General features: G+C 31.2%; 1 protein-coding gene across 3 annotated transcripts; it reads left to right on the forward strand.

Annotated features, from left to right (window-relative positions):
• The first annotated feature begins 857 nt into the window (after positions 1-857).
• LOC127700477 (putative tyrosine carboxypeptidase MATCAP2) lies at positions 858-14,605 on the forward strand. Of its 3 annotated transcripts, none has more exons than XR_007981588.1 (6): positions 858-916; positions 4,886-5,497; positions 6,607-6,883; positions 7,854-8,159; positions 8,811-12,630; positions 12,723-14,605. XR_007981588.1 is itself a non-coding variant. In XM_052203977.1 (5 exons), exons 2-5 carry the CDS (start codon positions 5,021-5,023, stop codon positions 9,062-9,064), a joined length of 1,314 nt encoding a protein of 437 aa, XP_052059937.1. In that variant the 5' UTR covers positions 858-916; positions 4,886-5,020; the 3' UTR covers positions 9,065-14,605. The 3 variants fall into 3 exon arrangements, 1 of the variants encoding a protein (XP_052059937.1); XR_007981589.1 differs by having other exon boundaries at positions 12,815-14,605; XM_052203977.1 differs by having other exon boundaries at positions 8,811-14,605.
• Positions 14,606-15,968: the final 1,363 nt, after the last annotated feature.

A 15,968-nucleotide genomic window follows, 5' to 3' on the forward strand; every position in this document is an offset into this window, starting at 1 on the left:
TGAGATCTAAAAAGTAAAATAACAAAAATACCGAACTCCAAGGAAAACTCAAATCGGAAAGTCCCTTATCAAATGGCAAAATCAAAAGCTCAAACACATCAAACGAATGGACAAAAATTGTCATATCCCTGACTTGGAACAGGTATTTCCTTATGTAGAAAATGTTGGATTAAACCTGGTTTTATAGCTAGCTAAACCTCTCACTTGTATGAAAGTCGCATAAAATTCCATTATATTGATAGCAATGACTGAACAAAACAAACAGACATATTAGGTAAAAATGTTAAAAATAGGGGTACAGCAGTCAACATTGTGTCATAATCTTAATCACTATAAAAACAAACCAATATGTCAACAAAGAAAAACAAAATGGCATATAGACAAAGCACATAAGCAAAAATGAAAATACAAAACAAAAAAATATGACCATAGCACAATAACACAATTGCGGGATGTATAAGTACCGAGCCATGATTTTGAAATCTCACGAACTAATGACATTTGCATTAATTACAAAATTTTAAAAATGTGATTGATAAATATTAATTCAATTTTATTTTGACCTGAAACAAGTTTTACTGCAAATTTTATACACATTTTGGAATTTGCAAAAGTGTATTTTACCTAGTTCTAAATGTTTATTGTAATCCAAGCACAGAAAGAAGTTGCACAAAATTTATGATGAAATTTGTGATTTTTAAACATAAACTCAGTTTTTTTCCAAAAATCTTTGAGCCGAATTTCAACAAAAATATAATATACATATCTTATTTATGAATTTAGGAAGATGGTTTCCTATTTATATTTGAATGATGTATTCGGTAATCAGGCAAACCTTACTATATTACTTCCGGGTCATCGTTGCCAGGGACTGGCGTCATTTTGTAGCAGTTCTGGCTGTTTTTTGATTTAAAATGTAATGTTTTCGTTTCAAGATCAGAATGAATATACGAATGACATATAGCTTTGCACCTTCTTCCTGAATCAAATGTTTCCTGATCATTGATGACCGACTTTGACATTCCTTTGACACATATTATATCGGCCTTTTTTACTTTAGTCAAGGATTTGTATAGAAATATACAAATCCTTGCTTTAGTCTTTAAGGGAGTCGACAATTTCCTAGATGTTACCTTGGCTTAGGGGACTGTGTCTATAAAAGGATAATTTTCGTCTTTTTATGTTAAAAAAAATATTGATACCTTAAATAAAATTGTTTGGCAACATATTATAGCAAATTCTTTAGGTTCATCATAAAAAAAAATGGCTGAGTTTATATCTCAAAAACTACTATGAGTACAGACTAACCTGTGCAGTTTGAAAAGTTTTAAGGCCTGGCATCCACTAGATATATAAAAGTTAAATGCATTTTGTGTTTCAGAAAGAAAAAAAAATTGGGGGATTTTCTGAAACACAAAATGCACTTTATTTTTATATACTATATTGTGGATGCTAGGCCTTTTACAACTTTTCCAACTGCATAGGTTAGTCTATACTCAGAGTAGTTTTTGAGGTGCAAACACAGCCATTTTTGTTCGCTTGTTATGATGAACCTTATTGTTTATTGCAGATTAAATGGCAAAAAGGTAAAATTTTAAAGCAATTGAGTCCACTAAGGTAAAGTGGTGCTATAATGCCTTCTTTTACTTTAGGGGACCCACAACCTATATAAATATCTAAAGAAACAATTAATATAAAACTATATTATATATATGTATGGATTTCCTAAATTAAAGTAGAGCTATGATGCCTTCATCTTCGCTAGCCAAGGGTTACGATCCACTTCCCTCCTCTCCACCCTTGGCGGATCGAGATAGAATTTCGGAGACACAAGGTAATGATTTTCATTGGTTGCAGTCGAAACTCACTGCATCCAATCAAAAAGCGCCTATAACATGATCACGTGTAAATGTAGAAAGTGTATGTAAACAATTGCCACGTGCTTATTGTGCAACAAGTCTTTGCATCCCTAAACATACGACTATATTTAGTGACAATTTGAATGTTTTTAATCAACTAATAGAAGTTCCTGTGTATGTTTCTTGCACAAATGCATTAATGTCAACGTATATTTTCGTTTCCTGCTTTACCAAGTGTGTAGAATCTAGACGCTACCGTGTTTTTACCTCCAAATTGAAGAGTTCAAGTGCTACCATTGGTCAAGAAAAATGTATTAGGAATGGGCGTGACTTTAATATACAGATAGATGGCGCAACATTGTTATCACAAATGTTGGCTTAATCTGCCAAGGGTGGAGAGGAGGGTAGTGTATCGTAACCCTTGGCTAGCGAAGATGTGATGCCTTCTTTTACTCAGTTAAGGTACCAACTACCTATATACCGATCTAAACAAACATGACAAATCAATTACTATAAAACTGTATGATATATATTTATGAGAACAGTAGTGCTATAATATCAACTGTTGAGTTATTATAATTTATGACACTACAATAACAGATCCTCTTCTGACTGAAGGTCGCCACTGATTGCTTCTTTTGTCAGCTCCTCTACTGAAATATTTATAATTAGGTTGTGTTTTTGTCAGTTGCCAAACTATATTCATATTTCTCTTATTCCTCAATCCTCAATCTTCAGGCCTGTTGCACAAATTGTCTCGAATGTGCAGGTTTACGCCTTCATGCTTTATGCTCAACGTTATTTTGTCTCTGTGCTTTTAAAGGATATGTGCTGGTTTTGTGCTTTTAAAGGATATGTGCTGGTTAAGATTGGGATTGAGGAACTGCAGTATAAAATCTGCCAGTTCTGTCAATATAATTTGCCACTGTTAATAGTTTGGCTTCGTCTCTTCGATGTTCTCGCCTCCTGCTAGCCTGGTTAATATGGTAGCTAAATTCGGGTTTCAAATCCAGACCTCTTTGGATACTTAATGGAACATATTTTCTCGTTCGTTCTCATAGCAAAAAATGGTAAGGTGTTTATGTGCTCCACAGTTGCATGACTCTATGGCATTGGTTTGGCCTACTCATTTCTTGTAGTTTTAAGTTCTGTGTAAGCCAGTTCTTAGTTGGGCGAATATGCTGAAATGTCTTTTAATTGAAAATTTAAGAAAAACATGATTCTGATTAACAAAACAAGCAACAAATCCTAGTTGACAACCCAATGGTAAAGCAGTTGAGTGGTTTTCGAATAAATCAATAAGCTATTTTTAACTGCAAGTTGATTTAGAAATGTTAATATCTATAGTTAACTATTTCACTATCATTTTTGATACATGGCCCATATCAATCAGTGGTCTGTCCATCTGTCCTCAGCTCTTCATTTAATAACTGAAGTTTGCTTTCTGGATGTTCATAATTTATATACACAATGTTAGGAGTTCAGACGTGAAGACACCTTTCAAAGTTTTCTTATATTTGTCTCCCTTTAGTATCAAAAAGCTTATCAAACAGAAACTCATGTTTGCTTTGATGGATTTTCATAATTTTTAACAGGATATTTGGTGTGCTAAAATAAAGTTCTGTAATGGTTTTGGAGAATTTCAAATAAAGTGTTACAAAATTTTATCTGTTAAAAAAAAAGAAAATCACTTTAATATGTAAAACAAAAACTCGTGTTTGCCTCAATGGATTTTCATAATTTTTGTCGAGCCTGCGACTTTTGTCGCAGAAAGCTCGACATAGGGATAGTGATCCAGTGGCGGTGCCGGTGATAGCTAACTTCTTAAAAGTTTTGTATTTTAGAAGGTGGAAAACCTGGATGCTTCATACCTTGTGTATAGATGCCTTATGTTACAAAGTTTCCGTCTGTCACATGTCCATTGTCCATGACCTCATTTTCATGGTTCAGTGACTACTTGAAAAAAAAGTTAAGATTTTTTGTAATGTTAATTTCTCTCTTATAATGAGTAATAGGATAACTATATTTGGTATGTGCGTACCTTGCTAGGTCCTCATGCCCGTCAGACAGTTTTCACTTGACCTCAACCTCATTTCATGGATCAGTGAACAAGGTTAAATTTTGGTGGTCAAGTCCATATCTCAGATACTGGAAGCAATAGGTCTAGCATATTTGGTGTATGGAAGGACTGTAAGGTGTACATGTCCAACTGGCAGGTGTCATCTGACCTTGACCTCATTTTCATGGTTCAGTGGTTATAGTTAAGCTTTTGTGTTTTGGTCTGTTTTTCTATTACTATAAGCAATAGGTCAACTATATTTGTTGTATGGAAGGATTGCAAGCTGTACATGTCTGCCTGGCATGGTTCATCTGACCTTGACCTCATTTTCATGGTTCATTAGTCAATGTTTAGTTTTCTTGGTTAAGTCTATCTTAGAAACTATAAGCAATAGGTCAACTATATTTAGTGTATTGAATGATTGTAAGGTGTACATGTATTTCTTGTTTGGTTTATATGACCTTGACCTCATTTTCTTGGATCATGTTAAGTTTATGTGATAGCTGTAGTAAAGCTTTATATTTAGAACTATCAACATAATATCAATGATTAGTAAAGAAGGTGAGACATTTCAGCGTGTGCACTCTTGTTATACATAATTTTGCATGTGGGTATTCAAGGGTAAGAAACTTTTAGTAAAAATAATTCTTCAGTATAAAGATATGGTATGATTGTCAATGAGACAATTTTCCACAAGAGTTCAAATGACGTGGATATAAGCAATTATATGTCATGTAAACATGTAAGGCCATCTAGTTTATATACAATGTATGGAAGTTTATATACAATGTATTGAAGAAACAACAAAAAAATTATCAAAATTGGGTAATTTGCATTACATTTAATCTTTTTTGAAATTGAACTATTTTAAAGCTTAAGTATATTTTTTTTCAAATTTTAAAGCATATCTGTAGTTTTATTATTAATTTTTCTCTGTACAACTTGAAATTATTTGTTTTAATTTCAGTGGACAAACATGCATACTTAACTAGCTGATGCCGAGATCTAAAGATGAGCTGACCCTGCATTTAGTAATCATGACATCCAATCTGCCTTGAATAATTTGTTTTCTGGGGGGGAAGTTCAAATATAAGTATTAGGTATGTCTACTGCTGTTCAGACCAATGTGCCTAGCTACACACAGGTTATCAAGAATGGAAAGAAGAAAGGGAAGAAAAAGAAATCAAAACAAAAGTCCACACCAATATCTATGACTAAAAGTGCTTCAACTGGTAGAATCTCAAGTAATCATGGTAATGGTTTAACATCTCTTAGTAGATCTAACACATCGGAGAATCTCAAACTTCCTTCCATTTCTAAAGAATATCCACTATCACCAAGATTGACAACTCCAATGAGGATGCCTCCAGCTCTGAATCGAGAAGTTTTACCCACTGCTTGTGATCGAAGGAAGAAAATGCCACTACTGAATGCCATAAAACCAGAAAATGAAAAGTCTGAGAAAGAAAGATTTTTTAGAGCTAATTACAATTACAATCCATACTTCATCTACAGATTCCCTGCCCCACCTGAAGTACTGGAACGTATCAGTACTCCTTCAGACAGATTACTCAATATAGTAAGTGTCAACATATAACGAAAAAGGTCTAAAAATGGCTATATTGCTACTTTTGTTTTTGTTGAGAAATTTTTATTTCTAATCAAAATTTTATTTAATGTGCTTGTTTGTGTATATTTGAAGTGTTTATTTATGTTTCTGTTTGTGTATATTTGAAGTGTTTATTTATGTTTCTAAATGTGTAAAAAAGAGGCAGAAGATACCAAGGGGACATAAAACATAAGTCGAAGAATAACTGGTAACGCCATGGCAAATAAATCAAAAAGACAAAAAACATAAGTCGAAGAATAACTGGTAACGCCATGGCAAATAAATCAAAAAGACAAAAAACATAAGTCGAAGAATAACTGGTAACGCCATGGCAAATAAATCAAAAAGACAAAAAACATAAGTCGAAGAGTCGAAGAATAACTGGTAACGCCATGGCAAATAAATCAAAAAGACAAAAAACATAAGTCGAAGAATAACTGGTAACGCCATGGCAAATAAATCAAAAAGACAAAAAACATAAGTCGAAGAATAACTGATAACGCCATGGCAAATAAATCAAAAAGACAAAAAACATAAGTCGAAGAATAACTGGTAACGCCATGGCAAATAAATCAAAAAGACAAAAAACATAAGTCGAAGAATAACTGGTAACGCCATGGCAAATAAATCAAAAAGACAAAAAACATAAGTCGAAGAATAACTGGTAACACCATGGCAAATAAATCAAAAAGACAAAAAACATAAGTCGAAGAATAACTGGTAACGCCATGGCAAATAAATCAAAAAGACAAAAAACATAAGTCGAAGAATAACTGGTAATGCCATGGCAAATAAATCAAAAAGACAAAAAAAGACTGAGCAACACCAACTCAAACTGAGGGTTAATTCAGGTGCTCCAGATGTGGCTATATTTATTGGAAAAACAATTTGCATCATGAAATTAGTTTGCCTAAAATAATGATTTATTGACAAGGGATTTTGATGGTGATTTTTTCCATTTTGTTTTCAAGCTTAAAGAATTCTTTAAGATATCAAAACCGTTTTTCTGACAACCATCATATATTTAAAGGTTTAATCTGGCTTTGACACACAGAAATTATATTTTATTTTTCTTCTAGGCTATCTTGATAATGGAAATTGCAATAGATCGTTATGGGAGCTATGAAGAATTTGAAAACCAAACTGGGGGACCAGTTTTAGGAAGATCTCAGATAATTACTCTAGTCAAAAACTATGTGAAACGAGAGAATCTGGAAAATGAAATTATGCTGAACTTAAGTGAAGACTTGCTGTCTCGTGGCTCAATGACAAGAGTTAAAGGCAAACCAACACTAAATGTTCGAATTGTCAATCTACGCCAATATTGGGTAGAAGGTCTTCTCAGGCATGAAATTGGTAAGTTAACTGCTGAACAGAAAAAATATTGTTTATCATTACTTTTTCCAGTAACATTTATACTGACGTAATTTAAAGGCTATTTCTGAAATATTATAAGAATAATAGTTCTTGAAGAATATATATGGGATAATGGGTAACAAAGTTTTACATATAAAAATAAGAGTTTACTTTAAGCAAGCCTAAGGTGAATCTAATATGACTAATAATCCCCTAATGGATCCAACAAATATGTTTGATAGAGATTTCGCTGAGAGAATCATTAAAACAAAAAAGTTAGATCTATAAACAAATGCTACTTATATGTTTACTATACTCTTTCTTGGTAGTGGTTAATATCATTCAGATTGTTAATATAGTTATTTGTGACTCTTTTCGCTAAAAAATCATAGAAAAAATACTTGAAGTCATGATTAACATTTCAGAATAGCTTAAGATCAATTCTGATTGTAAGAGCTTTTTTGAAAAGAGCTTCTAGAACTCAGGTAGATCTGAAATTAATTCACTTGAATAAAGCTGTTTCAAGGTATCTACCGAAAGTAGCTGGTTTTCTCTCAGTACTCCATCTAGCACTATTAATGTGATCTCATACAGCAACATATGATGTGTAAAGACTAGGGAAAGAAAAATGAGCCAAAGCTCTATATACTATTCCTTCAAAATGTAATGCTTTCATGTATATCACGATATATGTTTTCCCTACAGTTCTTTTCATAACAGAGGGCTTAAACTTTTAATAAAGTTATGTTACATACTGGATATTTATTATTTTGAATCTTTGTCCCAAAATATTGGCTCAGAGAATGAGATGTCATTTGAAACTGTGAAGCCTTCTTTTTAAACAGTGCTTGTTTCATATTATAAGTCGTTCAGTTTAACATAGGTGATCATCTGGCTTATACATGTATATGCAAAGTATTTGTGATTGCTTTTTTATAAATGATCCACATATTGATTTATCTATTATTAGGTACACATTATTTAAGAAGTATGAATAACAAGTTCCAACCGTGGAGTAATTGGAAAGTGCGGACTGAGCTTGGTATGGCTCCTATGAATCCAACAGAGGAAGGTTTAGCCTCACTTCACAGTGTACTGTTGAGGAAAGATCCATGTTTATGGAGATGTGCACTATTGTATTATACCGTGTATAAAGCTGCTCACTTGTCTTTGAAGGAACTATTTATAGATTTAGGAAAGTTTGTCAATGATCCGCAAGTACGATGGGACTATTGTATAAGGGCAAAGAGAGGGCAAGCTGACACGTCCAGACCAGGTATAGTCAAGAATTTATGATAAGAAGGGAAAAACACAATAGAAAATGCACTTACTACTAAATTATTAACATCAAAGGGGAGATAAACCAACTTTAAAATAAAGCAAAATGTCAACTTCTAATTCAATGTGGTGCCCTTAGGCTCTAACATTTTATATGTCTTTTACGAGTTGAAACTTTACTGTGAGTGTTTTTATCTTCATTCAATAATAATAACTACTTTATAACTTTTTTTCTTCAAATCTTGCAGATATTTATAAAGGTGACATGTGACTGTTAACTGATACCTCATATTCCATCAAGACATAAATTCTGAACTTTACTGTTTATGGGACAGAACATATCAAATTAGTGTGTAGGACTTTGTCTTTTTTAAACAATGAATATAATGTATTCATAGTAAATTTTCTTCCAATTGAATTGATATTTGAATTTGTCTTACCACCAAAATTTGCTATAATTTAAATTTTTTACACCAATACTACAGAAAGTTTCATTGAATTTTGAAATTTAGCAAGAACTTGAACACCTCAAATCCAAAATCCATGAAAATTGTTAACAAAGAAAATAAATGAATTCACAGTAAATGTTAAATACAGCATCAAGGAAATGCAGTGTGATGATGCAATAATTATAAGTCATACATTACAGGTGCTTTTTGTAAAGATCAAGTATATCTAGATGGAGCTTTACAGATTTTGAAGAACAGACGTCATTTAGACTTCCATTCTTTGTTAAGATATGGAAAGATATCCTACAGAGATATCGACATTATAAGTGATATAGCAGAATTAGAATATACAAGAATTCCATCATTTATGGAGGATCTTCATGTATACAGGGGACATTTAGACAGAATTTGTGATGCCAATGGCTTAACAGATGATATTCTAGTGAAAGTTTAATTAATTGGTGTTATTTTATATTTTTATGAGAGTACTGCCATCTGTGCAGATATCTTATCAGATAAAATTTAAAGCATTACAACATTTAATGAAGACAGTATTTAAAGCAATGAATTAAATGCTGCTGCCTGATGTACCTATTCAGGGTAAAAATATTTAAAAAAATTAAAAATGGCTACCAGTTCCCAGTAGGCTAGTACCCTACAGGCAATGCCCAATATATAGTGCCTGTAACAGGAAATGTCATGTATTGTTAAAAGCTATTTAAAAAAATTATTGGCATATAATTTTAATTCTTGTATTTCTTATATTATTTCTTAAGTTACAATCAACTAATTTATATTCTTCTTATTTTTATTTTTTGATTACTTAAACCTTTTAAAATCAATATATTTTTGAGTTGTCTATATTTAATTGTTTGACAATGCTGAGCATTTTTGACAATCTCTATTCCTTTTTTATGTTAAGCTAAGCTCACTTTGTTTTTAAGTTTGTGAAACTGTTATCTTCACTTACAGAACAATCCTTTGAAATCCCTTTAGACTATTAGGCTAAAATTTAAACTTGCATAAGGTAGAAAGTTTTACTTATTTATCCTCATGAATTTCCTGATTTTTAATATTTTTTAAAGCTGATTTATGCAGTTTATATATGCTAGAGAAAGAATCAATTTAATTTAATTTCTATTTCTTTAAAAAATGACCAAAGATATTGTTTAAAAACTTCATATTATTATTATGTTGTCATAATATTTCTGTTTTAGCTATATAAAATTTATATTGGGTCACCAGATTCATACATGATATCAGGAACAAACAAATTTTGTGAAATAAAAAATAAAGAACCAGACAAAGGTACAACCACTTAGTTAAAAATGTAAATCTACTTAAACTGAAGAAAAAAAAACACAATAAATTAAAGATAAATGACAGAAAGTAGCAGCCCAACATTTCAACCCAAAAGTTATTTGTGAGAAGGGAATCAATCAGGCAATAAATTACAAGAAAGGCGTCTGGACTAGGACATTCATTTTCTATTTTATCAGTTATTATTTTGTGTTTTTTTAAGTTGTTGTAGTTTTACCATTTGAACTTGATCTTTGTACTTTTGACCAGTTAATTATTTTTATATTATCATATGGTATAGGGCCTTAACTCTACCTCATTCCGATAAGTATTAAACATAAGATCATATGTAATAAATTGTTTGATTTAAAAATACTGTTTCATAGTTGTTACAAAATAAAAATAATCTGCTTAAGTTTATCTAAAGGCTTTTGGAATGTAAGGGAGATAATCATGTATATTTCAGATATTTTAGTTCGTAAAGGGTATAGGATTATTTCTGTTACTGACACATGACATAATTTTATTCAAAGACTTCATATGACAATAAAAAGATGAGAAAGTTTATGAAATGTGTATGTTCAGATTGTTATTTTGAAGAATGATTAGAAAAGGACACCTGCTTCAAATGAAAAGATGTGTTTGTAACTTAAGACTAGGTAAAATAAAAAATTTGACCGCAGTCCATCACTAGGATCCTGGTTATGACCTTCTGCATATACCCTTTATCTTCATTTTCTCAAAATTTGCTCTCTGAAAACAAGAAAATAATGTAAACTTCAATTTTTTGAATGATGAAAATGTGGGTGAAGTTTTGGTGTTTATTTTTTGAGTGAGTTTTTGGTTTTAGGGTAAAATCATGAGTATGTATATTCTTGGTGCATTATATTAGGTGAAGGAAATTCATTCAGTTTGTAAATTTGTCCAGTTTTGCTTTATCAGTTGTTATAGATTTGTTTTTTGTAAATATATTTTGAGGACAATACTTAATTTGCAGCAATCATGTTTATCTTTAGAATCTGAACCTATAAAAAAAACTGGTTGCAATATATCAGTAGTAATAAGTAGTAAGCATAGCATGGGGAACAAATATTATGACGAAGCAATGTCAAAAAAGAATTATTTTTTTTATTAAAGGGGGCATTACACAGCCAAATGAATCTGCTCCTGTACATACAAAATATCAATTCATTAAATTTTGAACGATTTAAGATAATATGTAAGATTTGAAGATAATCATGTTATTATTTTGTTCTGGATTCAAATTGATATCAGTGTCTTTACTTGTTCTTTTCAATCTCTACAGAATTAATCAAGTTTGAAATTAGTCAAATATGTTAAAAATAAAACAATCATCTGAACTTTATTGTTTTTTAGTTATTCAAAATAGATTATTTGAAATAGAAAAGTACTGCTATGGAGATTTTAAGTGCTTTTAAAAAAAAAAATGTTTTGAATAATGTCATATTTGCTTGTTTATGGCATATATTAATATAAGATGCCATAGTTGTTATATGAATTGAAGTTGTTTTTGTTTTTATGTGACAATTGTTAAAATTTACACATTGGTTGTTTTGTACTATTTTTTGTTTGTTTTTGTGTTTTATTTATTTGTATCTTACCTAATTGGCAGTTGGAGGTGCTGATCTTTAGATATTGAATACCTAATATAAACTTCATTATTTTTTTTTTTGCCTTTTTGATATGATATGGTATGGTTTGAATTTTTTTTTACCAATGTCAACATGTACCAATATATTTTTTTGAGCTAGATTTTGTTTTGAATTAAGGCAGAAATAAATCTTTTAATTTAAACAAATGCATTTTTAGGTATTTGCCAACTGAATGGCATACTTAAGAAACTATGGTTTAGAAATAGCATATACTTTTTACATCTGTCCAACTGTATTTTTTATTTTATTTTTTTAACATGCCTTAATTGCCTTGTATTAGTTGTTTTATTAACTTGACATAGTTTATATTCTATTATCTTGTTCATTGTTTAAAAGATTTTAAGCAGATAGAAAATGTTCTTAATTGACAATTTGTATTTTTTTGTTAGTAATTCTAGTAGGTTTCTATGACAATAGAATGCAATTTGTTTTGTTTAAATAGAATCCTTGAACAACATTGATTAAGGTTATTTCAATAAAAGTTACATATATATATGAAAAATCTTAACTTTCATACTTTTGTCTAACATTTTAATCCTATATTGCATTTTTTAACAGTTTATTAACAGTGTCTTTTGTAAGAATTTTCTTAACAAGTTTTCTATTTAAGTTCCTCATATAGTTTTTGTCTATCCTGCAAAGAAAATGGTTGAATGAGAGACATAGGGATGCTGATCCAACAAAAGTGTCAGTTATATGTATAAGTTATAATATTTAGGATGAGAAGAATAGCTTGATTATCATTTCTTGTATACAGATGCCTTAACCTCTGAATTTTCTTTTCTGTTACTTTGATTAATAGGCCAACTTTATTTGGTTTGTTGAATCTTTGTAAGGTGTACATGTCCATCTTACAGGGTTTATTGGTCAATGTTGATGTTTTGTGATGAGGTAAGTTTTATCAGGAACTGTAAGTAATTGGTCAGCTGAATTGCTGTTTATACAATTATTGTTAGGTGAACCTATCCATCTGACCTCATTTGCATGGTTCATTGTTAAAGACCCTTAGTTATAGGTTAATTATATTGGTCTACAATAACATTATCAGGTAAACCTATCCATCTGACCTCATTTGCATGGTTCATTGTTAAAGACCCTTAGTTATAGGTTAATTATATTGGTCTACAATATCATTGTTAGGTGAACCTATCCATCTGACCTCATTTGCATGGTTCATTGTTAAAGACCCTTAGTTATAGGTTAATTATATTGGTCTACAATATCATTGTTAGGTGAACCTATCCATCTGACCTCATTTGCATGGTTCATTGTTAAAGACCCTTAGTTATAGGTTAATTATATTGGTCTACAATATCATTATCAGGTGAACATATCTGTCTCAGTTGGTTCGTTGTTTATTGATCAAAATTGAAGAGGGTGTTGATAGGGGGTCCTCCATTTCTGTATTTTTATAAGCCCGTCAAAATTTTGACGGGACGTATTATGGTATACAAATGTCGTCTGTCCGTCTGTCTGTCCGGCGTAAACATGTCGCACCGTAACTTGAGAACAACTTATCCAAATTTCATGAAACTTAAGATAGTTGTTTCTTATGATGGTCAAACGATCTGTATACTTTTTGGTGAAAATAAGATTAAAACTTTTCGAGTTACGGGACTTAGTAACTATATAACAGGTGTGTGTTTTTTTTCACATGTCGCGTCGTATCTCAAAAACCATTTATGATTATTGCTTAAAACTTTACACACTTCTTAGTTATATTAATCTTAAGATCGGTATACTTTTTGGTGATGATTCAAAATTTTATTTTAGAGATATTGAGTATTTTGGTAAAAAAGGGGGAGGGGTTTTTCACATGTCGCGCTGTATCTCAAAAACAGTTTATGATTAATACTTAAAACTTTACACACTTCTTAGTTATATTAATCTTAAGATCTGTATACTTTTAAGTGATGATTCAAAATTTTATTTTTGAGTTATTGAGTATTTTGTAAAAAAAGGGGAGGGGTTTTTCACATGTCGCGCCGTATCTCAAAAACGATTTATGATTATTGCTTAAAATTTTACACACTTCTTAGTTATATTAATCTAAAGATCTGTATACTTTTTGGTTTTGATTCAAATTTTTATTTTAGAGATGTTGAGTTTTTTGTAAAAAAAAGGAGGTTTTCGCATGTCAGACCGTATGTCAGAAACTATTTATGATTATTGCATAAAAATTCACACACAAGACGACGGGCACCAGTCTCAAAGAATTTCAATGATTTATTCAGTCTCAATCTGTGAAGCAAGGGATATATTTTAATGTTTTCAGTCTTGCTTTTATCTTTTGTATTCCAGTATGTTATTCTGTCCTTCCATTATTCTGTCCATGAGATATGAAGTGTGGCTTAATTTTTTATGCCCCCGCCATGGCGGAGGGGGCATTAAGTTTTACCCTTGTCCGTCTGTACGTACGTCTGTCCGTACGTTCCAAAATTGGTTTCTGTTCTCTAACTTTAGTTTGCCTCAACACAATGTTATGAAACTTATGCACAATGCTTATTACCACAAAACTCAGATCAAGTACAACTTTGGGTAGCTTCACTTTTACAGTTCTTGAGTTTTGTCCCTTTATAACGTTATATGCAAGCGGGGGCATCATCTGTGTCCCATGGACACATTCCCCAATTTTTTTGTTGTACCTTTTGAATAAACTTGATTATTTGACACACAAAATTGATCTTTGAAATAGTTATTACTTTTATTTATATCAAGGAAGTACCAAGGTACAGGAAAAATACAAGTATCGGTATGATACTTTGTCCTTTCAATATGGTGTTTAACATGTTTAAATCAATTGTCTGTAAGTGGAAATTTAAAATCGTTTTTAAGTTCTTTTTATAATTGCTTTATAAAAGAAAATAAAACATAAATTTTGATAGGTATAAAAGAGCATTTCATATAAAATGATTATGTTGATGGCTTAGTGATAGACTGTGATTATTAGGAATATTATTTGTTTTGTATTGTTTAATTTTTTGTCTTGTTTTAATATATTAAAATGTTTCTAATATACTTTTCATACAGTGAAATTTATTTTTTTGTTGCATTATTCCTTTTATTACTATGAAAAAACGGGGGAAAAAGGGTACAAAAAATAGTGCTTATTATTGGAAAAAATTCGTGTGACAATTGAGCAAAACTATTATAAAAATTGGATTCCACCTATGTTAAGAAAACCTTAACAAATTTGTATTTGTAGAGCCTGCAAAGAGTTGCAGAAAGCAGGACATAGGGATAGTGAGCCGGCAGCGGCGTTAACTAACTACTTAAATTAAAAGCTTTATATTTTAGAAGCTGGAAGACCTGGATGCTTCATATTTTGTATATGGATGCCTTATGTTATGAAGTTTCCGTCTGTGTCATATGTCCATTGTCCTTGACCTCATTTTATGGTTCAGTGACTACTTGAAAAAAAAGTTAAGATTTTTTGTAATGTTAATTTCTCTTTTATTATGAGTAATAGGATAACTATATTTAGTATGTGCATACCTTGCAAGGTCCTCATGCCTGTCAGAATGTTTTCATATGACCTCGACCCCATTTTCTTGGATCATATTAAGTTTATCTGATACTTGTAGTAAAGCTTTATATTTAGGACTATCAACATAAAATCAATGATCATTAACGCAGGCGAGACATTTCAGCGTGTGCACTCTTGTTAATAATAAGGTTCGTAGATTTTTAAAAAATTGTCTAAGCTGTATTTGGCAAGACCTAATAGAATTTTGGGTCCTCAATGCCTTATAACCATGTTCCTCATTTGGCCTTCTAACTTTTTTTATTCGAGAATCACCAAAGGGTCTTTTATATACTAAACACATGTCTGGCATACAAAATTATAAGCCTGGTATTGGTGACTTTTATAAAAAGGTTTTTATAGAAAAAAACATTTAAAATGTTTTACAACACAAAAAAAATAATATTAACTGGTACATGTATTTTTGATGAGTTTTTAGTCAAGACATAATAAACTTTAAGTAGAGGCTCACAGGAGCCCAAATCACTCACCTGGATTTAAATAGCAGACCAGATGACTCAAAAGTCCTGTTTATTGGCTGCCTGGAAGAGAATTCTTCTTTCATCATTTCCCTCAAGTAAGGTTGCATTCTGTTCATCACATTATTTTTCAAAATAATAGTTGGTGTAATAATCTATTTTTTTACATGGAAATACTGGGCGTCCTTCCGTCTGTGCGTCCGTCCATCCGGTCTTGTTAGCCTTCCCATGTGTACAATTCTTGCCAGATTGTTATGAAACTTATATCATAGGTTTATATTAGCAATGTCTTGGACAAGTTCGAAAATCAGTACCATCCATTTGTCCATTCGTCTGTCTGTCTGTCCCGCTTCAGGTTAAAGTTTTTGGTTCATATTTTGGTCA

This window comes from Mytilus californianus, unplaced genomic scaffold (genome assembly GCF_021869535.1).
Source record: "Mytilus californianus isolate M0D057914Y unplaced genomic scaffold, xbMytCali1.0.p SCAF_5, whole genome shotgun sequence".
In the NCBI taxonomy this organism is placed as follows: Eukaryota; Metazoa; Mollusca; class Bivalvia; order Mytilida; family Mytilidae; genus Mytilus; species Mytilus californianus.

What these genes read in the sequence shown, in the direction of transcription:
- LOC127700477 (XM_052203977.1), top strand. Translation starts at nt 5,021, where the DNA reads ATGTCTACTGCTGTTCAGACCAATGTGCCTAGCTACACACAGGTTATC. An exon ending in CAGACAGATTACTCAATATA is followed by an intron (nt 5,498 to 6,606) that starts GTAAGTGTCAAC and finishes TTTTTCTTCTAG; the next exon opens with GCTATCTTGATAATGGAAAT. An exon ending in TCTTCTCAGGCATGAAATTG is followed by an intron (nt 6,884 to 7,853) that starts GTAAGTTAACTG and finishes ATCTATTATTAG; the next exon opens with GTACACATTATTTAAGAAGT.